The sequence below is a fragment of the Apus apus genome, chromosome 2 (genome assembly GCF_020740795.1).
Source record: "Apus apus isolate bApuApu2 chromosome 2, bApuApu2.pri.cur, whole genome shotgun sequence".
Classification (NCBI taxonomy): Eukaryota; Metazoa; Chordata; class Aves; order Apodiformes; family Apodidae; genus Apus; species Apus apus.
The window spans coordinates 43,508,534-43,534,813 of NC_067283.1; the positions used below are offsets into that span (position 1 = coordinate 43,508,534).

Sequence of the window (26,280 nt, forward strand, 5' to 3'; positions counted from 1 at the left end):
GATTCATCCACATAACTTAACCATGGGAAGGCTGCTGGGATGGCTGGGTTGTCACTAATGTTTGGCACATTCCAGTTTGCCCCAGTTCTGTATATAGCCAGCCAGGCTGGGCTTTCTCTGGAACCAGCTGGCACATTTATCTGCAAATGAAAAACTAATCTAAAAAAAAAATAAAAAAAAATGACCTGCATGTACCAACTGCTGAGATGCTAGTGCTGGGCCTTATTGCCTTAAAAGAGGAGGGCAGTACAAGATTCACTGGGGCCTGGTCACAGCCCCAGGAGTCCCCTGGCCGCTCCCTGCCTGCTGCCCCCTCCACCCCCCGGCAGCTCAGCCCTGGCAGGGTCCCGTGGGCAGGGCTCTCTGCACAGCCAGCCCCTCATCAAGCACTCACACTTCATTTGCATCTAAGTACATAACCCGGTAAAGGCCATTAATCCCTCTAAGCCTGCCAAACACTCCATACTCTCACTGGCTGGTTATGATTCATGTTTCATGGGCAGTTAAATCCCTGCAGAAGACCTTGAGCAGGTTGTGCTGAGCTGCTTCAATTGCAGGTTACCAGAGCCAGCTCCAAGGGTGGGCTAGTAACGTGAGAAGATACCAGGAGCCACCCTCTCTTGGCAGCCCCATGCACTGCACTAGAGCCTGTGCTGCTGTGGCACAACAGGTAGAATGTGAGGCAGGAGCAGGGGTGAGCTCTGCTTGGGCCTCAACCTGGACTGCTTTTCACCTTAACTTGGAAAAAATATGCACTGCTCTGCACCAACCATGGGTGTTGTCAGTTTGTGACAGCATGTGCCTAGAGCTGAGCATAGGTACTTCAGTTGTTGTCTCAGCTCTGTACTGACAGACCCCACATTCAGGAGCAGATGTTTTCCAGCACATGGCAGCCTAAACACTGCAATGTGAGACACAGTTGTACAGCATACACTCTGGAGCAGTTGCAGTAAATTAAGTGGAATTAACACCCAGGATCCTGTTACATGTGAGCACACCTGCAGAGAGAGCTACATCTTAAGACTGGTTTTAGCCCTTGGACAGTTTGGGTGACAAAAGCTTTGCCTCAAGGTCCCATCACTTGGTGCACAGTCAGCAGGCCCTGCTGCTCCCTTCTGACGTGTCAGTGCTGATGCTAACGTTTCTTAGTATTAGCCATTTTATACTGCAAGGACTAACAGTTCCGGATTGGATTAAAAACATGCAATCTGTACTGGTCAAAGTTCATCACAAGATAAATAAATATTAATTTGCACACCACCTCTGCAGATCTGGCAGACTCTTGACTAGAACAACCTGAGACACATAAAGCACCTTGTTTTATCAAGTAGGGATGGGTGAGGCCTCCCTCCCCTCACTGTGACCAACACACAGGCACACGACTTACCTGGGCACAGGGACAGCCCCTTGTATTGTGTACTCCTGAGCTGCCAGAACAGCACCAGCTTTGCTAATGTGGTTAAGCTGGACTAGGGTATCAACATGCAGCTGGTAAAGTTTATTAAACCATTTAATCTATCCTGAAGCTCTGCCTAAGGAACTGCTACCTCAGCCTTTAAAGAAAAAGCTGTTTTAGCAGATGCCAACCAAGACAACTTCAGCCCGAACAAACAAGTTTGATCAATGCAAGAGAATAACAAAGTTGGCAAGTTCATATGCCTCCAGATAAAAAGCTGTATTTTCTTTAAGCTTACGTTTCTACTGCTTTCTGTTTAATTTATCACTCTCATGACCTTGATCAGTGCTGTTCAGTGGGAGCTCTTCAGTGCCTGCAGCAGTCCCAGCAAGCTGCAGCCCAGGGCAGCCAGCCAGGAGCTGGTGCCGCCCTCACACAGCAAACACCAGGAGTAACAAAGGGCAGTGACGTGCACATCATCAGTTATGCATCAATCAAGATATCACTTTTATTAACTGGATTTTCCATTTCTGTTGCACACCATGAATGTTTATACAATGAAAAAGCCAAACATTGCTGGAAGCAGTAAGATCAGCTGATATTTCTGTACCCTCTTAACACACGAACATGGATTCTTTCTTGGTGAGAAATTTGTATATTTCTGTTCATTAATTCTGCTTATTTATACTGCTACTCTTAAAATTCTGTGTCAAGATTGTCACATATTAAATACAGATTAAGTTGCTAGAGGTACATTTTTTTTAATATATATATATTTATATACACACATACAGAAAAATACAAGACTAATTGTTTTTCCACAATATTTAATTTATACACTACTGTAACTATATGCAACTTTTAAAGACACGTTAAGGGGTACAAGAAACTGTTTACTTGCTCTAAATAGTTTGGTCCAATATTATCTTAATGTAGTGGTTATTCTCGCCCTTCCTTTTACGTGACAACATAACACAACATACACCACATGCACAGTCATTCACCTGTCAACAAATGGGGAACAGACACCACTCAGACGAACATCTGTACGCCCAAAGGTTCAACCAGCCACACACAACTATAAGGCTATAATACAACTATGCAGCATAAATGGTCAACACTGCTGTTCTAAAGTGAGCACCATATATACAGTTGTATATAAAAACATTGGAAACAAAATACACCCAGGGTTAGTTAAAAGGTGCCATTCCAAGGCTGTACATATCAGGAAAGAGTATTTACAATACTTGGAAAAAAGCTGCAACAAATAAGTTTATTGCCAATGCCCTTTATAAACTTGTCTCCTACTTGGATGTTACGCTCACCGTCTGTGAACCACACATCTCATTTCTGGCCCTTGGTAAGATCCCTGCTCAAAAATTTCAAGCAAATATGTTCTATGGCTTCACCCACACGTCTATTCTTGTAGCTTGTGATTTATAAATATCACACTGACTAAACTGCAACTAGAGTTTAAAATGTAAAGCAGTAAAACACTTATCCTCTGCCTTGTTGAGGAAGCAGAATGCATCATCCCTGGCTAGGCTAGCCAGTAAGAATACCCCATGCAATTTAGACTCTTAGTAAAATCTTTTACTAATCAAGAGCAGCTGTCATGAGCTGTACACATTATGACCCAGCTTTAACAGTTCTTTGGTGCTCTGCTCACTCTGTGACATGAAATGTGCTGTATTTGACCATTCTGCAAGTGTTACAAGATGCTCGACAGTGTAAACTCCTCTCAGACATCCAATGTCTGCCCAGGGCACTGCTACATAATACCACCAGTTTCACTTGCTTAGAAGACCCAGTGCACAGCATGAAAAAATAAAACATTCTTGCCCTTCCCAAAACTAGGAATCTGCAATATATTTTATTCTAGATAATAAAATTCCACAAAGTTAATTCATCTGGTCAAAAGTATCCTTTTGTACAGAAATGCTCTACATCAAGACCTTGCCATGGCAACGGGAAACCCAACAGGAAGGCTAAGAGCTGTAAAATAAATACTTTTCCTATATGCTATTTTTAATTGACTTTATGAAAAAGCATAATTACTGAGGGAAAATAAGTGGCACATGTGGGAAACAGCAGTATTTTAAGTCTTTAAAAAAGTAATAGTGAGAAAAATATCAATGACAACAACATTTTCAGTTTGAATCCAATTACCTAAAGATTTTCCATCCCTTATTGCCTTTTGAAATCTCAGGAAGGGAAGGAGAAGATAGGGAAGAAGGTTTACAAGGTAAAAACCTAAAAATACTAAGTGTCATGATACACTAACAAAATTAATTCACACAAATATTTTCAGTTAGCATGTTAAAATTCAGAAGTAGATTAATAATTTACCTTTGTTATATTAAAAAAAGATTGTCTGCTTGTAATATTAACATATAACTACGGGAGAAAGCCTTACAAAGCTACTCGCCTTTTTAAAAAAGAAAAACTGCCTCTAGCAAAACAAGATCTTTTCAGTTTAATTTTTGAGCCACAACTTTATCCATATCATAGCTTAAGACAAATAGGTGTGGGTTTAAAATCATATTTCAAGATCACTAATCTTCAGTGCATCTTTGCTTTGTACAAGCCTTGGAACATCTGAAAGCTCCCTGAAGAGTTTTCAGCATCAAAACATTATTGCTTTGGTTCTGTTTCAGACACATAGAAGTATGTCACATATCACATATTTTAGATATCACAGAAGGTTAGAACAAGAATTAACATTTCACAAGCAAACAAAAGCTTCTCTCTCTAGTTTAAGTGCAGAACATGAAACTTCTAAGTGCTCCATTTACATTAAGATCCAGATACTAGTTTTAATTTAATCCAGATCTTCCATAGTGAAATTAAAAATGTAAAAATTACACAATAAAATATTCTGTTTTGTCAAAAAAGAAAAATATATTGGCTAGCAGCATGCAGAGACCATGCATTGTCATACCAACAAGCAAACACAAAATTAAAGTGTAATAAATAACTGCTCAAAGCCCACTTAAAAATCTTTAGACGACAAAAAGGGGTCTGTTGACAAGGTGTTCACAGCTCTGAACAGGAAGAATGATGCTGTCAAGTAGATTGAGCTATGGAAGTCAGGTCATTGTCAAATGACATGACAACAACTGGTCTGACTGGAGGTACACAGCAGCCCCTCCTTTGGGTTCCGCTGAATATTCACAGATATCGTCTTTTCACAGAGAGGTAGTTGTAGCACATTGTTTTTCAAGTTCCTGTTCTTTATCCGTTCCAATTTGTTTGCTGCATCTGACATTTGGTCAGAAAAAAACTTTAGGCTGCCCAACGAAGCCTGGTTTGCGCTTCCGCTGGAACTGATACACATTTTCCATGTTGATTTCTCCTGTACTTTTACACTGGAAAAGGACAGATTGTTTTGAGGATCAATAATGTATTTAGTGCTGCCGTGAATCTGTGAACCTAAGCAAAGGCTCATTAACTTCAGGCTTTCAACCAGTTCCCCTGCACTTCTAGACGAGAGCTGCATTGAGTTGCCAGATCCAGCGCATCTCCGAGTGGAACCTGAAGTGTTGTTGGTGTTACCGCCAGAGCTGCCGGAAGGACTCCCCCCACCCTTGTTGTTATCACTCGGGCTCGTTTTGTCTACCCCTCCGTTTCCGTTGCTTGGTTTGCTTTGCCCACCACCATCTCCTTGGCTGCCGGGTGGCCCCTCGCTGCTATCCCGTCTGTGCCAGGAGTAAGTAAACCCACTATCTTTGTCTAGGCGTCTCCTGCTTTCCGAGTCATCATCGCTTGTTTCTGAGCTGCTGCAACTCGAGCCCCGGCCCTGGCTTTTCCTCCTGTGATAGCGTTTATGCACTGTGCTCGGTGAAGCAATGTTCATTTTTAACCTGCTGAGCTTTGGGGGTAAGTTCTCGTCCATGTCAAACTCATCATCTGACTCGCCCTCCTCAAAAATCTGATTGAGGACTGGCGCGCTCTTTCTCGAAGTAAGACGATTTGTAACTGAAGGCTTGCGGCGCAGAACAACTTGAGTAGAAAGAGAAATAGGTTTCTTATCTTCTTCATCCTCCTCTTCATCTTCTTCTACTCTGAACAAGCACTTCCGGCCACTCGTAGTGGGTTTTAAGCTCACCGATGGGACGGCTGAAAGTGCAGGTCCAGCTAATTCAGGGGTATCTTCTTTCTTTGCCGAGTCTCCGAGGGCCTTGCTTCTGTGGCCGTTGAGAACATTCTCAGCCGTGCGAGCTGGTGACTGAGGAACAGTTGCATGGGAGAGAGGAGAAGCTGTGAGGTCATCCTCCAGATCTTGGGGTACATCGATTTTTGTTGGCCACGATTGCCTACATAAACAAGTACAAAAGGAAAGTTAGATCACGGTGAGCATTTCAGAACACAGAAGAAAGTGTAATATCTGCACAGGAGCAGCACAAGTATTGCCACACGAATGGGCCTGCTGGGCGGCATATGAACGTCCTTTATACAGAAGCATAGTTCAGAAATTACATTGGTTACTCTCAACCAAAATCTTAAGATTTCACTGCTTTCAGAAAATGAATTATCACTTAAAGTGAAAAAGCACTTTAAATAATTGTCTCAATAACATGAAGTAGTAGAAAGATGCGAGCTTATTCAAGCACAACTCAAGTAAGACAGTATTGCAAGCTGCTTTTAATCTTATTTTTTCCCAGCATTCAGAAAATAAAATTAGGTTACAATTAACATGACTCAGACTGAAAAGCTGAGTCTTAAGAAACATTCTCATTTTCAGTAAGTCTCATTCAGACCAAGCTCTAGTCTACAAAATCCCCTTCAATTTTAAACACAGATGAATTGAGATTATCTATTTGTCCTTAGCTGAGCAACTGGAATTATCCAGCTGCATGAATCCAGCACTCAAGCTGCCTAAGAATACAAACCATAAATCAAAGTTCAAAATGTAGGACTATGTACTCCATTAGCTCAAAATGGAAGTAACACTTCAATGCAAGTAAATCAGTTTTAACAGTTATCAGCTGATGTCTTATCACCAGTATTTAAATGCTTATCTAATGTTTTGTTTTTCACTGTAAATCCTAATATATACAGTAGTTTTCTCATCATACACACAAACTAAATAAAGAACAAAGACTGCCAGTCTTTCCTCTTTGTATTTTGAAAGCCTAATCCAAAAGACCAACACCTAAACACTGAATAATTCTTCAACTGCTTCACTCGGTGTAAGCCCCACATTTCTTGTGGGCAAGACATTCTTTCTAGCGTCTCAAAGTTAAGAGTTACCTGTAATTTTAAAATGTAACTTCATATAGCTAAAATACTCTTGCATACCACATGAGAAGCTGTAGTGGAGGCCTCTGTTCACATATTGATAGTGTATTACAAGACCTTACCAACTATATTTTGGGAGTGCCAAAAGAAAGGGCCGCATGTCTTTATAGCCCATTTCAGAAGCAAGGTGTTGGTGGAAAGCAGAGAATGATTCACACCAAGTGTGACCCCAGATATCTGCTCAGACAGCCTGCATACAAAGAAGGATCATACCAGCTTCCTGAACTCCACTGTGTTAATAGGTCAAGCTGAAGAAACAAGGAAAGCTCAGACACCTCTTTGCTATTCTTATTCTACACATGTTCTTTTTAAGTGTTTATTGTTAATGAAAGCACCTGCACTATGACTGCACTTGCACAAGGCTGCCTCTGTCATGCCTGGACAGAAAAGGATCCTGAAGTGTGAGATGCTTGTCTGCACAGGTGACAACTGACATCTGTCTTCCCAATTGTATGAGCTTTGAAGAAAAGTACTTCATTAAAGCCAACATTAAACTCATCAAGCCTAACTGCAGAGTTCAAAGTGCTTTGCTTTGCAAACCAGTGATACAAAAATCCACCAGGATCCTCTAACAGCAGGACCTGGCTGCCAACACACCCATATGAGCCCATGTAGTCCTTTCCCTGATTTCTCACTGGACACGGGGAGCTGCTGGTGCCCTCATACCAGTTCCCCTCCAGTGAGTTAAGGGGCACTGTCTGGAGGGAGACCACGTAACCAGCAGCTCAGCCTCAAGCTGTCCAGACAACAAGTGGTGCCTGGGCTGTGGTCCTCCTTGGTTTGACACTGGGATCCTCCCTTAGGCCCCAGCTGACTTCAGAAACGCTGGGAACCACTGACCTAGTTTTCTGATGACTTGTGCTATGCTGGTTATTTTAAACACAAACAACTGTCTGTGATTAACAAACAGGACTTAAATAATGTAGAAATCTAACTACCAAAGTGGCAGAATTTGAAGATCTAAACATTTTGAGGATTAACTGTGCTTTAGGAACAAGCTGGTTTGTCAGAAAAAGGAAGAGTTCTGTGGCTGTCACAATAAAAGGTAAATATAGTATCCAACAGTACTGTAGTTTCTAGGCAATAAACCTCCTCACTACAGTATGTTTATCTCTCTGTAGCAGCCCATGCTTGCCTCCCATCCCCCCACCCCTTATTCCCAGGAGGCCTGAGGGAAGAGTGGGATAGAAGGGAAGCTCCAGGTTGCAAGTTATTTTTTTTTTTTCTTATTAAATCTTTTGAAGTCTCAAAATCAAAGTAGTGCACTACTTTGTTGCCTTATCCATGAGGTCATTCTATATAGACACTTTGAATTTAGAACCATCATGAAGACAAGGAATTGCTACCTGGGACCATTAAGGGCAAGAGTTCCTGAGTTTATGCTTGATCTCCTTGTCGTGAAAAAAATAATATTCATAAGGCATGCTTCAACTGCTCCATTCAATTTTACAAATTCAGAGATTTAGGGTCCATTAACTTGTTTGATCCTGTTCCTCATATAACTGGAGCAGGTCTTCTACTGAAGGAGTGACAATGATGCAGATAAAAAAACTAAAACAATTTAAAAGCAGATTTCATAGTTAGAGAATTTTCATTTGAAGGTAAACTCAAATTTTTACTCTAAAATAATTTCTTTTATATCTAATACTTAGCATTAGACACATTTGATGCTCTTGCTTGGATTTCTTTTTTAAAAGAAATAGACATAAGAGGATGGTGGTTTTTTCTGGGTCTTTTTGTGTTGTGGTTTTTTTTGTTCTTTCTCTCCTCCTGTGTGGATGGTTGAACTTTGTGATCTTAGAGGTCTTTTCCAACCATAATGATTCTGTGAGGATGAGCACTTGAGAGAACTGCAGATGAAAGTTACAGTATTATCCTTTAAAATAAGTAAAATCTGGAACACCAAACTGCAGACCACTTGGTTCTGTAGGCAACCTTTATAAGAGTTATTGTTGCAGGCAACTAAAGTAACTTGTAACCATACAACATACCATAAAGTGACCTTGGAGTGAATGAACTTTCAGGGCAGCAACAACTTACCAGTCTACCCTAGTACACCACACAGGGTGCAGTTGGTGTGGAGATGACCAAGTTAAGTACCACTGTTAAGGTTCAGAGAGAAACAACTAGTTCTTCAGGGAGAAAGAATGGTATTGACAGCCTCCTCTAAAACTCAAAATCTCAGCCTAAATCCAAGTTAACAATCGATGAAGATAACTTATCTTTAACCTATTTTCCAAAGTGCATGCCCTTAATTTATACCAAGTGACCATTTTTTCTAGATTGAGCTTGAGGTAGTAGTATCTGACTTTTATCAATTAGGCCAAGGAAAATACGGATATGCACCAGAAGGCCACCATAGCATTTATGTCCTTCTCATTATTCCTATGGAATTATTTCACATGTGACCTGATATGAAAGTTGCACAAAGAAACCTTTGGAATGAACAGGCTGTTTTGTCTTTTTCTCCAAATTCCACAGACAGATTAACCACACTGAAGGTAGGCAGCAGCTCCAGACATCAGCACAAAAACTTACTAGTCGTCTCTCACAAAGAGATTAGAAGAATATTTTACCAAAACCTAAAAGGCAACTCTTGAAGAGACTGGAGGTAAAAGAACAAAAATTAACAGAAATTAACAAATTGTGCCTCAGCACAACCTCCACCTTCACTGGAAAGATTGTTTAGATGGGCCAAAATAAGATTTTTTTTCAGTACCATTGGTTCCCTATTCATAGTCTAATGCTTAACTGAGCAAGTTAAAACAAAATGTTTATGAAAAGTAACTTATCAAAACATGTATCCTCCAATACCAATGCACAGGTAGAAACGACACTATTCACCCTGTGTTTGTTTTTTTAAAGCATATACTGCTGTCACTGAAAACAGGGGGTGCGCTTTGGTAACTGGTTGCAGAGCAAATGGACAAGTTCAACTTATCAATACCAACTAGATGCCAGAATCCCAATTTCCCCTTTAGTTTTACTGTGTCACAAGCTTGAGCTTTGAAAAATCTCAGGGAACTTTATTGGATGTTTTTTTTAATCATGTTTTTGTTAAAAAAAAAAAGTATGGCCATATCTTGAAATGGGTGATTAAAGCAATTAATTCAGCAGTTTTTCTTAGACAACAGGTACACCAACTGATAATAAAAAAAACATAACCTACTCATTTGCTAAGCTATTTTTTTCCAGGGTCATTACATACACAGTTTGTATGAGGAACTGAAGGTCAATGAATATGCCCTTTCCTAGCAGGTGTGAAAACTTACTACTTTCAGATACAGAATTCAAATTGATTAGGCATTCCATGAACGTGGTACGGACCTGAAAATACTGTTGGTAACTGATTTCTGAACAGTTTCGGAAGCATCCACAGCACTTTAAACACATTTAAAATCTGCAGTCAGTAAGTATTTTCTTGTTTTTTAAGAAACAAGTACTTCAGCAATTCAGTAATACTCACATTAAGCGAGGTTAAAAATTTAAATTCCTAAATTCTCACCTGAACTGAGCTTTGATGTTGCTAGGGCTTGCGGATCTGGTCTGAATTTCTTTCTCTTGTTTTTCTCGCAGAATCCTTTCAGCTAGTAAGAAGTAAGTAGCAGTGATGTGATTGTATTTGTTAGTTTCCAGTGCCCTAAGGAAAGCACAAAACATGAAATAAACCATACCTCAGTGGTTTTCTAAAAAGTGGATGTGCATCTCACACAACATGCTGTACTTCTCAGAGTGGGAAGAGTGCCTGAAAGCACAACTGCCTATTTTTGATGTTTTGACAAGCATGTCTTGGTTTTATTAAAAATGAGGAGCCAACCAGCCAATTATAGTGGCATGAGGACATCCTCAAAATATCATCCAACAAAATTAAGAAATTCTTCCTTTATTGAGCACTCTTTACATGATGAAATAGTATTTCATTAATATTATGCATCCATGATGGGTTTCTCCACTGGCACATACAACCACAAAGTACTGAAATTTGTTTATGCAACAACTGGAAGAAAAGCCTTCATTTTAGGGCTGTCACTTTCATTTTACAGTAAAATTAAGCTGATAGGCCAGGAGGCATCACTGAGACATTCTCTAAGAAAGGATGCCACTATTTTGCAGCTAAAAGCTTAATGTTAGTCTGCTGCTTCCCAACCCTCCCCAATAACAGTAAGACAGCAACAGTTTTTCCAGCTTACACAAACAAATAGGAAAAAAAAATTAAGTCCTCTTTCAATTTGGGGAATATTTTCAATTTTGGGTTTTAATCTATTAGAAAAAACTATGTAGCTTACGAGTAAGCTCGCTCAGTGACAATGACTATTTTGAATTATATAAATAAAATGGAAAATATTTTCAATTAACAAACATCCAGGTATAGTGGAAATGTACTATGGGAAAAACGCTAGAATTTATCACCTCCAAATATGCATATGAAACACAAGTAAAAAGAATGAATTTCCAAGCAGTTTACTGAAAACTGCAAACTACTGCAGGAATCACACACTGTTCCAAAACATTTTTTTCAATTTTTTCCTAAGGTTGGGTCTAATTAAGTATTTCTCATCCTAGAATATACTATCACAGAGCAAGATTGCAATACTTTGTTTGTTAACTGAATGGTTTGATATTTAAGCCCTGAGGAGCCCTTGTTCTCATTACATTCTTCAATCAAAAGTGACAGATACACAAAATAAACAGCATATTAAAGACTGACAACTTACTCCACGATTGTATCCCGGTCTGCTATATCACCAAGAACCATGCGTTGTATTATACTGTTGTGTTCCTCCTCAGACAGATTTTTATATGACACAAGAGGAATATTGTACTTTGTCGCAGGAGATGGGTCAACTCCTTGGAGCCATGCGTGGTTTTCAATCTCTTCCAAAGATGCCCTTCGCTTCGGGTCTCTCTGCAACATCCGTGTAATTAGACTGGGAATAAAAAATAAATCTAAACAAAATGCACTCACAAGTTTAAAAAGCAGCCATTGTAAAAGCAACACTAGGAAGAAATTTTCTGCTGTTGGTCCACATAAATCTTTAGCAGTCTTTACAGTAAGCAACATGAAGGGAAATTATTTCTTCTCAGACACTCCAAATATTGCTGAATTGAAACAATTTGCTTATTAAAAACCATAAATATCACAAACACTGCAGTTTTTATTTACCATGCTTAGATTCTTAACCTGATTTTTCTGGTTAGTTTGTTTTTAATCGGTCTCACAGGGCAGTTGTCACAGATGGCCTACAGGCTGGTCTGTAAAGTAACAGAAATATGATTTTCTGTTACTGCTGCTGTCACCAAGAATATGGAATGGCAAGATAAGTAGAAATATTTTCTTCTGAAATACTTATCTGACACTGGATTCTTCAGAATCCCTGAAAGAACTGTGATCTGTTCTATCCATAGAGAGAAAAACCCACAACAAAATACTATCTGGGAGGATGAAGTGACAAACCTACTAATGGATTGATACTGAGTGTTTACAAGGGCTGGAAAGAAAGTGCATGAATACCCCAAATAAACATAAAATCACTTGATTAGCAGAGCACATCCTTGTTCACCTACTATACATGAAGAATTCTTGAGGGAAGTATTTTTGGCTTTGCACAACAAACAGAACATGGATACAGTTTTAGTGCCAAGGTTTCAGTGAAACTTTATTGCTTCAATATGTGGAATGAAAGCTCTGCAGCTCTCACATAATGCTTTTTATTGAACTAACTATACTACAACATGCAACTTCAAGCTGCAAGGCCACACAAATTACAAAGGAAAGAATTATTATTATTAATAATATTAAGAATTATTATCATCAATAAATTATTATTAATAATAATATTTTAGTGTGTGAAAAGATGTATGGCATTAAGAAAGGAGGCTAACTCAGACTTCTTAAAACTCTACTGTACAAAAAAGTCATGTATATACTTAGTAGCTGGGTCTCTGCCTTTACCAAAAGGAAAGGTGAAGTGAGACATGGGAGACTGGATTTTTCTTTGGTTCTGTTAATACTCTGACAGAAAGGGAACAAAATAAATACTTCATTTGACTTTTTTTTAAATTACACCTGTAGTAAAACCACACCAATGTACACATTTGCCTCCTCCTTTGAGCTTGCTTAAGCATCCCAGACCACCAAAAATGCTTTCATTCCAAGCAAGAACTTTAAATATTCCCAGTTTTCTCCCTAGGCAAACCCAACTTACAGGACTTGGGTAACTGACCATACATTGTTGATGCATCACTGTAGAGAAAGCAGATCTACTTGGGCCTTCAAGCAAGTAAGCCTTAGCCAATAGATTAAGGAAAGGGCTACAGAAAGTAAGTTTCCTGGCCTCAGCAGCAGCATCACAAAAGACTTACTCATGGAATTCACTGATAAGAGCTCTCTTATAAACCTCTCCTTGTATGTAAGGCTCTTCAAGCTGTTGGGAACACTGATGGCAGCTTTTCCATGTTACTATTAAATGCTAGACACTAATGACAAGACAGGAAAACCATCCCAGACATCATGCTATGCATTAGATTCCTGGACCACCCAGATGATATGTGAAGCGAGGAATGGTCTGTATTATCACAGCTGTAACAAATACCCTCTGTGTCAACCAACAGAATCCCAGGTTCTGCTCTAGAACCTAGATGCATTTTTCAGACATTTATAAAGGCACCTGGACTTTCATATAGAAAATGAAAAGTTACTCTTCTGCAGATTCAAGAACCCAGTCAAGCATTGTAAAATAGTTTAAGCAATGCAATTGGGATATATATTAAAACGACTGAAGAGGTAATTAACTAATAGGGAAATACAGGAAATACTGGAGCATATTAAAAAATCAAAAAGCTGCAGTGAACACAGCAGAAAAACAACAAACCAAAATGAGCCATGGTTCCTCAAGTGGCATATGGTATTTGCAGACAGAATATTTTTCTCCCTTGATTGCTTAGAATGTTGATTCGGAGTTGCAATTTCAGGAGGAGATGAGCAAAATTTGCTGTGATATTACTTGGGTTTTGACAACTTGTATTTTGAACAGAAATTTATAGGAATCACTACCTTTTTAATCCCTGCCAAAAAATACTCTCAGCAACACCTTGTAATTTGTCAGCAAGAGTGGTGGCCAAAGTCAGTCAATAGTGAGCAGCTCCTTCAATCATTTATAAAATACAAGACAACTGAGACATATAGAAGAAAAACACATTGTGTGAAATCAAAATGAAATTTCATACACATGTGGGAAAAACCTATTGGCAAAAAGTTATTATGGAATTAACCTTAGTATTAGGAGACACAAAGAATAAAAAAATTGCAATACTGTTTCCCAAGAAACTACACAATCAGTGGGAAGAAATACTGACAACTAAGCATAGGTATAGTATCTTAACAGGCAAGAAATACTCTGCACACTTATAATACAGTATTGGGGAACTCCCAAAGGTAATGAGAACCCACTTCTATTATGCTTCCTAGTTCTTTAGTACTCTACTTACTCTTTACATTCTTTGGACACATGAGGTGGCACTGTATATTTGCAGTCCATTATCATAGTCAGAGTTTCACTGTCATTTGCTTCTTGAAATGGTGGTTGTCCACAAACCAACATGAAGAGGATGACCCCCAAACTCCATATATCTGTAAATATATAGCACATATATTAAAATAACTGTGAGGAAGCAGACAATTGCCATCAAAATCATGAAGTATTCTTGAGATGCATGCTGGGGTTACTAATGCTCTCTTGATTATCAGTGTGGCTTATGGAATTTGCAATCCCACTAAAGCAAAAAATATGGTAGTTTCATTATTTGACAGCTTTTAGAGTGTTTCAGAGGATAAATGTATCATATTTCATTACTTCAAGGATGCATACCAGCTTGAGATGCATAACATTTTTGGTAGCAAAGTGTTAAATAAAGTACAACAATCTGGTCACTCAGAATACAAGAATTTATTACCCTTTTCCTCACAGGTAGGCACAGATTATTTAAGAGATTTGTATTCAAAGCACGTTCCTTTTTGAAGGACTAGCATAAACTGTTCTCAGTATTGTTTACATGCTACTGTATGAAATAAGAAATTACAAAAACAGTCACTTCTTTCAATGAGACTGAACCAGATATATTTTTTCTTCAGTACCATTGCTTTAAAAAATTATTTGCTACTTGTAACAGCAAATAGTAATTGAAATTTACATAAATCCTACACCAATCATGTTACAAAATGTCTTGTAATGTTACAAAGCTTTTTTATTGAAATATCAACCAAACATAATATAATTAACAGTGATCCCTACTACACTCTAGAATTCTTCTTGTTTTCTTTGTATCCTTCTAATTCCTGCTTGTATGAAATACCAAAAGATGAAAAAGAAGCACTTCTGGGCATGAAAGCTTTTAGCTGGTAAAAACTAATACTTAGGTCAAATCTTTAAGATTTTGCCTAGAATAAAATATTTCACAGGTCTCACTGCATGCAATACAAGGAGCTTAAATATCGAGAATATCGCACAAAATAAGTAACTCCAATATAGGGTTAGAGAAAAGGCCATGTTCTTAAGACTTCAGGTACAACTCCATGGTCTCGACATGTCAATGGCAGTTTTGGGTCTTATACACTAGCATTTCACAGACCTGTACCCAGTAAAACCAAACAAACAGCTATAGTGAAAGAACTGAACAGGCAGACGCCTCCTGACGGAACAGGGGAGAGCAGCTCACGGTGGTCTAGGAAGCAGAGTACACCAGCTCTGTCCTGGAAGGCTTGCAAGAGAAAACCACGCTACATTACCCACCCAACTGCATCTCGCTTTCTGTACTCTACTCCAAATACTTGACATACCCTTAATGCTGAGGAATGGCTACAATTGTATTTAATAATGTAAATCACACACATTCATCCCTAGAACAATTACTCATTTTTGCTAGTTACAACCCATTCTTCATATGGTTTAGCTGACAGAAGGAAAAGAAACACTATATGGTAATTTTCTTTTGAGCTCTCATTTGCAGTAAGTGTATGCTATTAACTCAGACAATTATTTGATTTCTGTTATACTTACTAGGGCCTCAATCCTGTACATACTGAGCATTTTGAGGCTGGTACATGATATATACCTGCAGCTCCAACAGGACTATTCACATGTTTAAGATTCAATAATTGGTTTAATTCTTTGCTAGCCCAATGCCAGAAAGCTGAATGTTCTGAAATGCAGGATTTTTTAAAGCCTCACAAGAACTAGAGGTAGTTCCACCTAAGAGGTATACTTTCAATTTTGTAAGCCTCCTTATGTCTTCTCCTGTTTGTGGCCAAAATAAGTGTTGGTGCAATATCTATTTCACACCACACAATAGATTACAATAACTCATTTTTGCATGCACATAAAATATGTAAATTTATGCATTTCTATCAGCAGTCATCTTTTGAATATCAATGTCCTTCCTACGTTTTAAACTTTGCCTACGATCTATTTTGTGATATGATACCTAGTATTCTGTTCAATGTTCCCCCCACAACAGAATAAATGCTTCAAGTCTCCTTTCAGCGTCAAGTATTTTAGAAAAGTCCATGTAGTATTCATAAATACAGACAATGTTTGCTATAATAAAGCAGTACACACTGGCTAAAAAAAAAATTGGGGAGGGGAACAGTATAACTAAACTAAGTTAAAAATAACCATAAAAAACTTCAAACAGAAGGAAAACCAGAATATTCTAAGACATCAAGCTTAAAGTAAGAGTCCTGGGAAAAGGACAGCATTCACAGTAAGAAGACAAGTTCCATGAAATCATCATACACAAGAAACTCCAGCAGATCTTGAAGTTTCAACTGCACTGAATAGATACTGACCATCCTTAACTATTTTCTTTCAGAAAGAAGCCTGCTAATCAATTTTCTCTTTTACTCACATGGCTTCTTTTCTACACTTTTCTGTACTTCAGTTTAGAAGTATTTCTGATTATAGTTACTGGTTAATAGTTTTCCACAAGTTATGCAGATAAACATGTATGTTTCCTTTATAAATAGAATAATAAATAAGTAAGTTCTGAAGCAGAATCCAACTGATCCTCTAAATGCAAAGAAATAACTATTGTTTGCTATAAGGTGATGTCTAGTTAGATATCAAGCTATATGTTTTGACAAATAAAACAGTAATTACTGACTAGCCAGCACATAACAGAAATTTGTATATTTTTTATTTCACTAGTTACTGTATTTTGCACTCCATATCCACAGGTCATTCCAGTTAAGAAGAGCTGTAAATGAAACATTTTTATTTTAAATACAACAGCATAAAAATAGAATATAAACTCTTGTTAACAGGGAAATACCATGCACTGAACTGCTAATGTATTTCATTGTACCATACATTTTGTATTACTAAAAGGGCATCATGTGTATGCAGAAAAAAAGTTGTTGGAAACTAAGAATGGTGCTTAAGACCTTTTGACCTTGTCATCTAGATATTCTTATGCTCTCAGTGAAGAGCACTAGAATCGTAGAAGGGTTTGGGTTGGAAGGGACCCTAACAATCATCCAGTTCCAACCCCTCTGCCATGGGCAGGGACACCTCCCGCTAGATCAGGTTACTCAAGGCCCCATCCAACCTGGTCTTGAAGACCTCCAAGAAGGGGACATCCGTAACCTCCCTGTGCAACCTGTTCCAGCATCTCACCACCCTCACAGGAAAATACTCTTTTCCAGTGTCCAACCTATCACTGGCTCAGGTTGCCCAGAAAAGTTGTGAAATCTCTATCCTTGGTGAGATTGAAAAATTGTCTGGACACAGTCCTGGGCAACTGACTCCAGATGACTCTGCTTGACCAGGGGGATGAGGCCAGATGACCTTCAGCAAAACTATACTTCCTTTTGCCCATCAGAAGCAGTGCATTGTAGGTCTTTGAGAAAATGAAAGCATGACAGCACAGTAAGAACTAAAATAATGTCCATAGTCTCAACACACAGAACTTGAATGCTCCATTTAAACCAGCACAGGGTTGTCTCAACTCAGCAATAAACCACAATTATTTTTCACTCCTCACACCAAACACAGTGTAAAGGATAAGTGTGAAGGAAGTGGTTAAAAAAAAAAAGCTGACAGAAACCAGGAAACAAACAAATGTTCAAAGTAACTTCACTTGAAATATAAAAACTCTATAAGAACAATTAAAAAATGGAACTAGTAAGTGGATTATTCATTGGTATTTTAAACTACCACAATTATTCAGACAACTGCATGCAATCCTAAACAAGTACAGTAACAACAGTATCTTGCCCTACTCAACTTACCACAAAATTTCAGATTGGCATTTTTTCTTAGACATAATCGTGGATGAATTTTTTTTTAAAAACTGATTTTTACTGACAGATCTTTCTGCAATTAAGTTTCCAGGACAACAGAAATCCCTGAAGATTTTGCATTATAAAGTTTTTATTTTGCATGTTTTGAAGACACTTAGAACTTGACATAGGTGGAGCTACCAAAAGAAAATGTCTCCTCTTTATAAAAAGGAACCACAAACTTCAGAGTTAAGTCTTATTTATTTGTAAATACTCCTAAATTTAAATAGGTGACCTACACTCCAAACAAGCAAGTTTAAACATGTTGGTGTGCTAGCCTTCAGTGTAATGCAAAATCCAAGATTTAGAATCTGAAGTCAAAGTAGATATTCCAAAATAATGAGTTAAACCCCACATATAATTTTGAAATAATAGATCAACAGTTAAATTACTATATGGCACATACATGAGAAATGCTAATGCTTGTACCCCATTTATTAGTTTTAAGCCCTTCTATACATGAAAAAAAAAAATCAATCCTGTATCTGTCCTTTCCACTTTTCTCTACTGGAGATCCATAGGTACATATTTTTCAGTCATATTCAGAAAATATACTGCAAGAAGATTGAAAGAAATGAAAATGCCCTCTCTTCAAAGATACAAATTTCACTCAGCCATTTAATGTAATAACCATAGCCCATTTGGGAAAATTGTTGGTTTCCAAAATAGAGCCATTTGGCTGATATGGGCAAAATTCTTTAAGCACAGCTGTCTTTTAGAAATTAGTGAAGGAGAAAGATTATTTTATTATAGTGCTTATTTACCACATTTTAGTATTTCCCCAGAAAATCCACAAAGCCACACACAGAAATGTTCTTCACCATACTATTTTGTGCTGCCATAACCAGCACTGTTATATTATTATTTCCCATTAAAGAGTCTGAATGGCATGGGTTCATTAAAGGGTTGCACAGGCACTAGAGTAAAAAAACAAACCAAAACAATCACAAATAAGAGTTCAGAACTATACAGGCAGTATCTGAATGCAGAGCGAGATCGTTTTTTCAGACTTATTAAATGAACTGTGCCACTAAAAACACCCCTCATGTTCAGTTCAGTGCAAATATGGTCTGACAAAGTATACACAGTAAAAACTCTGCAGAGCTCTGCCTCTCCTCCACCTTCACACCCCTGGCACAGTGTTTTAAGATACTGTATTAGCTATGGTGCTATGTTAATGCTCAAACAAAAATATCAGGTTTTAAACAAAACCTTTAGGTAGTGTAATAAATTTACTACTGAAAAGTTTAACCAGATAAAGGAGTAGATTTTGTGAGCAAAACTCCTTGGCTTGGGCCAGGAGTCAGTACATTTGCAGCTATATTCCCTTATCACAGCTCAGAACTCAGCTGCCAGTACCAGTTTTAGATTTGAGACTCGTAACTGAAGGAACACAGAGAAGTGTTACAGAGGCCCATTTTTAGAAGAGCAGATTTAAACAATTTTTCCACATTTTTTTCAAGGTTTTTTTTCTACTTCTAAGAATTAGTAGTTGAAAGCTTTATGGAAACTGCTTCTCTCGTCTCTTCAAGGGTCACCTAATTTGCTCTCTGCACATAACTGACTTAAAAGTACAATTCTGGCCTGACATGCTGCATGCATTTAGTATGCCTAAAGCCTTTAAAACCTCAAATGAGTATAGTGAAGAGAGGCACACTTGTATACTGTAGTGGGCAAAATCAAAGTCTTTCAAACACACAGTGAAGTTCTCAAGATGCAATTTAACCTTTACATTGGTTATTAGTAACTTGAAACTGCCATTGCTGTAACAAGAATAAAATAAGATTACAACTTTTAAAAGCACTAGTTAAATAACTGCAGTACAAAATATTTTATTGTTTTTAAAGCCATTATTTAATGTTGATCAGGAAAGGACTCTTCAAAGCAGGATTCCCAGAACCATGACAACCAGGGCTGTGTATATGCAACTTCCTTACATAACATGAAGTCACTGCCATAGAAACCAAACTACGTCACTAGCTGTCTACACTGTGCCTGTCTTAAACACAAGCCACTCACACATCTGTTACGTTCCAGTTTGTACACTGCAGAAAGCATATCCATATTCATCTGCTTAAGCACTAAGCTGGGCTTCACCATTTCATTAGCCATTTATTGCCTTCTGAAGTTCCTGGCTTACTTCTAAAATAAGCCCTACAAATTTCAGAAAATTTTAAATTTATGTGACATAGGGGATCCTTATAGCATAAGATTTGCTCAAATTTAGACCATTCCTCAGAAGCCAGATCCTTGTCACACTACATAGGCTATGTAAATTTGTGATTGTAAGCAGCTAAAAATCCATACTCATTTTGGAATAGACACATTCACATTTAACTACATAAATTGAGCCATTTATGAAAGTTGCTTATTTCTGACCTTTATAGAAACAGATACTTGTTTTTTCCTCCTAAATTAAATGTAGAAATTGGTTAGCAGTTTACAAAGCATATATTGCTCACTCCATAAGACAGCTCTTTCTACAGAAAGTCTGCTTCTTCAGAAGCAATTTGTAATATTGAGTAAATTTTGTCAGGTTTTATATATGTCTGACGGGAATGTTTGCTATAACAGCTGAACACAGTATCTTCCACTAGACGCCACTTAATAAGCAAAGAAGGAAAACCTTTATGGAGATTACAGAAATGTTTATGTTTATTTTGCCACTGAAGTATCAACAGACTGTGGATAAATGAAGGATGGAAATGGACCCTGATTTTCAGCATCACAGGCAATTACTCTAATCACTGTCTTAAGACATTTTCTGTAATGTCATCACCACTGCTGCTACAGCCTCTTCAGAGCAGATTTGTGAAGGAAAGCCCAAAACAGAAATCTGTTGAAGACAAGCCTTGAAAGAGACTCCATACATGAGCATTTAATATCAAGTTCTTCTATGCAGAGCTAACTATGAAAATCTAATGCAAACATCATAAGCATCTCTGCGCTCTGATCATGTTCAGGGCTAGGCAGCAACTGAGCAATATCTTGAAGGCTGCTGTTTTGAACTCAGACAAAAGTGCATCATGTTCTTTATTTGGATTGGAATTTAGGGGTGGAACCTTCATTAAGCTCAGGAGTAGGTAGAGACTAGTAACTCAGGAAGATAACAGTGGTAAGCATGCTTATTACAAGTTGAAATTTAAGATCCTGCTCAGACCATAGGCTATGGAAAACAGAATGAACACTCAAATTACAGCATAACTTCACATAATTGTCTGAAGAACCAAAACACAGCATAAGAGTAAAAATTCATATGACAGGTCAACACTGCAGAAAATGAGACTTCTACTAAAAACAGTGATGAAAAATTACATAGTTCAATATAAGAGATTAAAAGCTGGTATTCCTGTTGTATTGTTGATGTGCTTCAAAAGGAGAGTAAGAAAAGTATTTCCACTCCTGTATAAGCTACAAAGCTGAAAAAAGTTCTATCCTTTGTATAAAAAGTCAGCAGCAAGATGAAAACAATTTTGTGTTAACAATTTCAGCATGTCTATGCATCACTGGTATGTTTATGCTACCATGTGTACAGACTGCTGGCAAATCTGAAAGATGCTCAGATTTGACCAGTTGTGAAAGTCTAAAGAGTATGGGTAAAGAACGAAGATCACTTTTGTATAGATACTCAACTTTTAGCTGACTGAACCATTCTTCCATTCTTTAACTTTTCATGAAAAAGGCTCTCAATAAACTTCTGATCTGAGCTCTGTAGTTTTAAGAGATGTAACTGTTTGTTAATCCAGTGTTTTGGGTTTTTTTCAGTCATTGTAAAATGGTATTTTTTTTCCCTTGCAGAAGGCTGAGGAAAGATAATCTGCAATCAATGCTAACATTTTAAAAAGTAATGGGCAGATCTGGGTTTTCTCCTTCTTTTAAAGCACTACAAATCCAATTAAAATTACTATTAGAACACATAACAGACAAGAGAATTAGGAGAAATATTTCCTTCCCTTATCCCTCCAAAAAAGAGCATAAATAGCAAGTGGCATTTGGCAAAATTGTTTTCATAATTAGCTTATCTGTCTGATGAAACAATCTGTTCTATGTTATTTTGACTAAGACATGATCATCAGTAACTAGTCTTATCTTTGGAAGAGGCTTATTTTCACTCAGTCAGGCAACTAGTACTACTTTTTTCCCTGAAGACAATAGCTTGGGTTTTGCTGGTTGCATAAAACTATCCTAACACAGACAAATAGTTGATCTCTATTTTTTAGTAACAAGCGCATCTCAAATTTCAGTAAGGACATTTTAACAAAAACCATGACCATTGAAAAGTCTTGCTGAACACATGCCACTGCCTTTATTCCAAAATAGTCTGGTTTACTCTTGATTCATTCTGCATTTAGAAATGCATTCTTTCTCCTTTGGTTTCTGTTGCTTAGCCACATTTCAGAAGTTACTGAATCTACATTATAAACACAAACAAAACCAACATTCTCTACATGAACTGGCTTTCCAGTACTACCACTCCAGAAAATAATCCATGATAAAAACCAGTATTTATTAGTTAAATATAGAAGAAAGTTTTTCTCTGTATAAGCCATGTTCTCAAAATCACTGGTCATAATAAAATCTGTGCAACACATACAGCTTATATACATATTTCACTGCAATGTTTGTGGTCTTTATATATAAATACTAAAGACAATTTGTTCCTGGCATCCAAGAAATCGTTCATATTTTCTGATCAACTATCTTTTCCTAAAGGTTTTTGCTATAAAATGTATAATTTGTACTTTATAAATAAAAGTTAACCTCTTAGTACAGTTTTACACATGAATGTAAAACTGAAGCATCTGGTTTACAACTAAGTAGTAAACCATCGATTAGGTCCCACCAGATCTGTGCTGCCAACTTAGACAGCCATAGGCTCAACATAAGTCATCTGAGTATTTGCTTGCAAGACACACAAAATGAAGCTTCCCAGCTCCACAACAGCAGTTTGAAATATTATGAAAACAGTTATCCCATGAACCCAGTGAGATGACTAAGAAACATTCTTAAGTTGCATTTTAGCTGATACGGTAGTAACTGAAGACTATCTTGACAGCTTCTCCTCTGTAGTGTCACTTGGATAAATTTTTGCTTCACTCAACAATTCACTGTCTAATGCATTAAAATGTGCATAAAGTAATCCAGAACTGAATATAAATATTTCAAAAATATTAAGCAGTACAGATTCACTTAGAAGTCATCAGGATCACAGACTCTCACCCTTCACATCATAAATTTATTTCTGAACACAAGGCTTTGATACCTGTAGCATAACACCCTCAATAATTTGAGGCATTAAAATTATTTTCATGTCAATAAAGTAATAGTATTGAGGGGAAAAAGGCAGAATGAAAGGATAGCATCCTACATTAAAATTCTACTCTCATTAAAAATAAATTTTACTACCTTCCACAGAATGTAAAAATACATTATTTGTTAATACATCCTGAATATCCTCAAGATTGAAACTTTCTGAAAGTGTTCTACAATCAGTTCCTTACACTTTCCCCTTCTGAAAAGTATAAAAAGCTAATTTCTGATTATTTTTCAAATTTGTTTCAGTTTTTTTCAGCAGTGAGACACACAGAACAGCAGGCCAGAAAAGCACTGCCACAAACACAAGTACACAGGAGGAAAAATCAGCACTGCAATACACAAGGTGCTCACATCAATTCCTTCTGTTTTGCTTCAAAAAGCATTTGAGGCTGAAAAAGTAGAGCACACAATTCCCCTAAAAATGCACTGGCAATGATACTCAATGAAATTCAGTCAAATTAGTTTATTTCACATGGAAGGTGAAGTCAGCTAGGCTGAGCTGCTCTAACCTAAACTTGCTAACACAAAAGAGGAAGAGGCCCTATCACCTTTCCCCAGAGCTCTAGTTCAAGCTACATGCTCACTTCACTTCCTCTGCACCAGCTCTTCCTCTCAATGCAAAGGGAACAACCAGCTCTGCTAACCTGGCAGAAGTTAAGCCTGCAGAAAAGTTAATTTTTCTGTCAAGTTAGCTGATCAAATCAGTTCATCAAATGGTCAGCCATGCAACAGAGTGCAACACATGAGAAGGGGTAGCTCTGCACTGATGCAAGTAAAAACAGAAGCAGAAGACCTCTTATACTAGAAGCAGCTAAGTACAACACTCTAAGCTTTCTGCACCTTTACACCTCCAAGCTCATTCTACAATATAAACTATCCATCTTTTAAAGTGTTGCAATACAACACTAAAAAGAGGGATTTTCTAAACAAAATAATCAATACAAAGCTTTGGTAGTACTTATCGCTTTTAATTTCTGTCAAATTTGGCTGCAATCTGATGTTGAGCATATTGAAACTCCAAAATGCTGCCAGGTATGCTAAATGATTCAACACTGTATATGGTTTGAGAGTAATTTACCACTTCTTTTAACTCAAGTCTGTCAAATCTTTTATTCAGCATTTTTATAGCATAATGTTACTGTACATACCTATTGCTCATGCTTACATTAGTCATTCATTTTGTGACTAAAATACTATACACATGCAGAAACATTAAAACTAGCTCCACACAGGCCAAATAGGGTCATCAGGGCTACTTAGCTATGCTCAAGCACAAGGTAAACCTGGTTGAAGCTTTCAAAGACCAAACTCACTCCAGCAACACTATATGCAAAAGCAAAAAGCCCTTGCAAAGGCTTGATGCAAAAACAAAACAAGAATTTGGGATCATTCCAACAGAGACAAAGTGGGTCTAAAAGCATTATTGTAATCTCAGGAAAGGGAAATGTATGCATGACAAATCCTCTCTTTCCCTTAGTCATTAGAAATACATGACTCTGTAATAAATACATACATCCATATTATTGTACCATATTGTCAGAAGACAGCCAGGTCTGAGTTGTGCAGGAAAGCCAACATCTAACTCTTAAAGCAGTGAATGCTATCTAGGTAGTTGGCCCCTGCAACTTTCAAGATGGCAGTAAATTGGATTTGGACCTACAAACTGCCAGCTCAATAGCACTAGGCTACAGTAACCATAATATTCTTGTCAGTCACATCTTTTATGAGGAACATCTTGCCACCATTCCCTTCGTGTTGCTGTGATGACAGACTCCAATGATAAATAACTTAAAATGTTATTTTTGCATCACAGCTCAACTGTGCTAAATAGACAATCCCAATCTTATAATCTGAATTTGCCCATTTGTCATCCCCAGAAGGATTAGTTTACACTGCAAATGTTCCATGCATCTACAAAATCACATACAGAATACCTGACCACAATAATAACCTATCAAAAGGGTCAGTGTCCTCCAGAATTACTGTAGCCTACACAACGCTTAATACTTTGTAGAGACGCCAAGCAGTTAAAATAGAATTTGCTCTCATCTGAAAGAATCAACTATTCTGAAAAACTGTAATTAAACTTTAGCACCTAGGAAAGAGGGGGTTTCTATTTATTTAATGATCCGATCTCTGCTGATGCTGGCAGAGGAAAATAAAAAGTATTACCAGAAGCGTGCTTCATTCTCTCTCATCTGTAGTTAACCACTTTAGAATACTGCTGGAGTTCACTGGATTACACCACTGCTTTAGACAGAACTCTGAGCTAAAATATGTCCATTTGATTTACAAAATGAACTTTGTGCCACCACAGTCCTCTCACTTTCCTCTGACTAAAACAAATTTTAATTAGGTGTCAAAGAGCATGGGAAGCTACAAGCAACAATTTCTCATTATCTAACTCACTCAGCTTTTTGAAAAGCCCTGGGAACATATGATCATTGCCTAATATTCTTCTTGCATCATTTTAACTACAGCCTTAAACACAAAAGGAAATGAGAGACCTAAATTAACTAGCCTCTTTTCCCATGTTAAAACTTTTAAGTAGCATCACAAAGGGGAGATTAATCTCTAAACCAGCTGAAACAGCTACCTTTTCATAAAGCAAGCTTTTCCATGATATTTATTAAGCCTATAACATAATACAAAACTTGCCATGAATATTTCAGCTCTTTGAGCAAAAATATGTAAACTCCTTTCCTTTATATACTCATTCTAATATTATTCATAAGACACCAGGAAAGCCAAGTTTGTGGCAAAAATCTTTGGCAAAAACAACCTTAACATATAACTTGAACAATTTTTCTTGCCTTTTTTTTGCGAGTATAACAGCAGTTTTAGACAAATTAAAATAGGTGGGGGTTTCTAAAATATTATAATGAATGCAAATGTACCTTAAAATGCACAAAATGTAAGCAGGGAAACCCTT

General features: G+C 37.5%; 1 protein-coding gene across 3 annotated transcripts in view; it reads right to left on the reverse strand.

The window, feature by feature from the left end:
• Positions 1-1,879: 1,879 nt before the first annotated feature.
• The window catches only part of SNRK (SNF related kinase), a 42,568-nt gene continuing 18,167 nt past the window's right edge, over positions 1,880-26,280 (reverse strand). For all 3 annotated transcript variants that reach the window (XM_051610590.1, XM_051610591.1, XM_051610592.1), the window contains exons 4-7: positions 14,186-14,327; positions 11,413-11,625; positions 10,203-10,337; positions 1,880-5,712 (exon numbers count right to left, since the gene is read on the reverse strand). In XM_051610590.1, the coding sequence (XP_051466550.1) occupies positions 4,497-5,712; positions 10,203-10,337; positions 11,413-11,625; positions 14,186-14,327 (1,706 nt within the window). In that variant the 3' untranslated portion in view covers positions 1,880-4,496. The remainder of the gene's footprint in view (positions 5,713-10,202; positions 10,338-11,412; positions 11,626-14,185; positions 14,328-26,280) is intronic.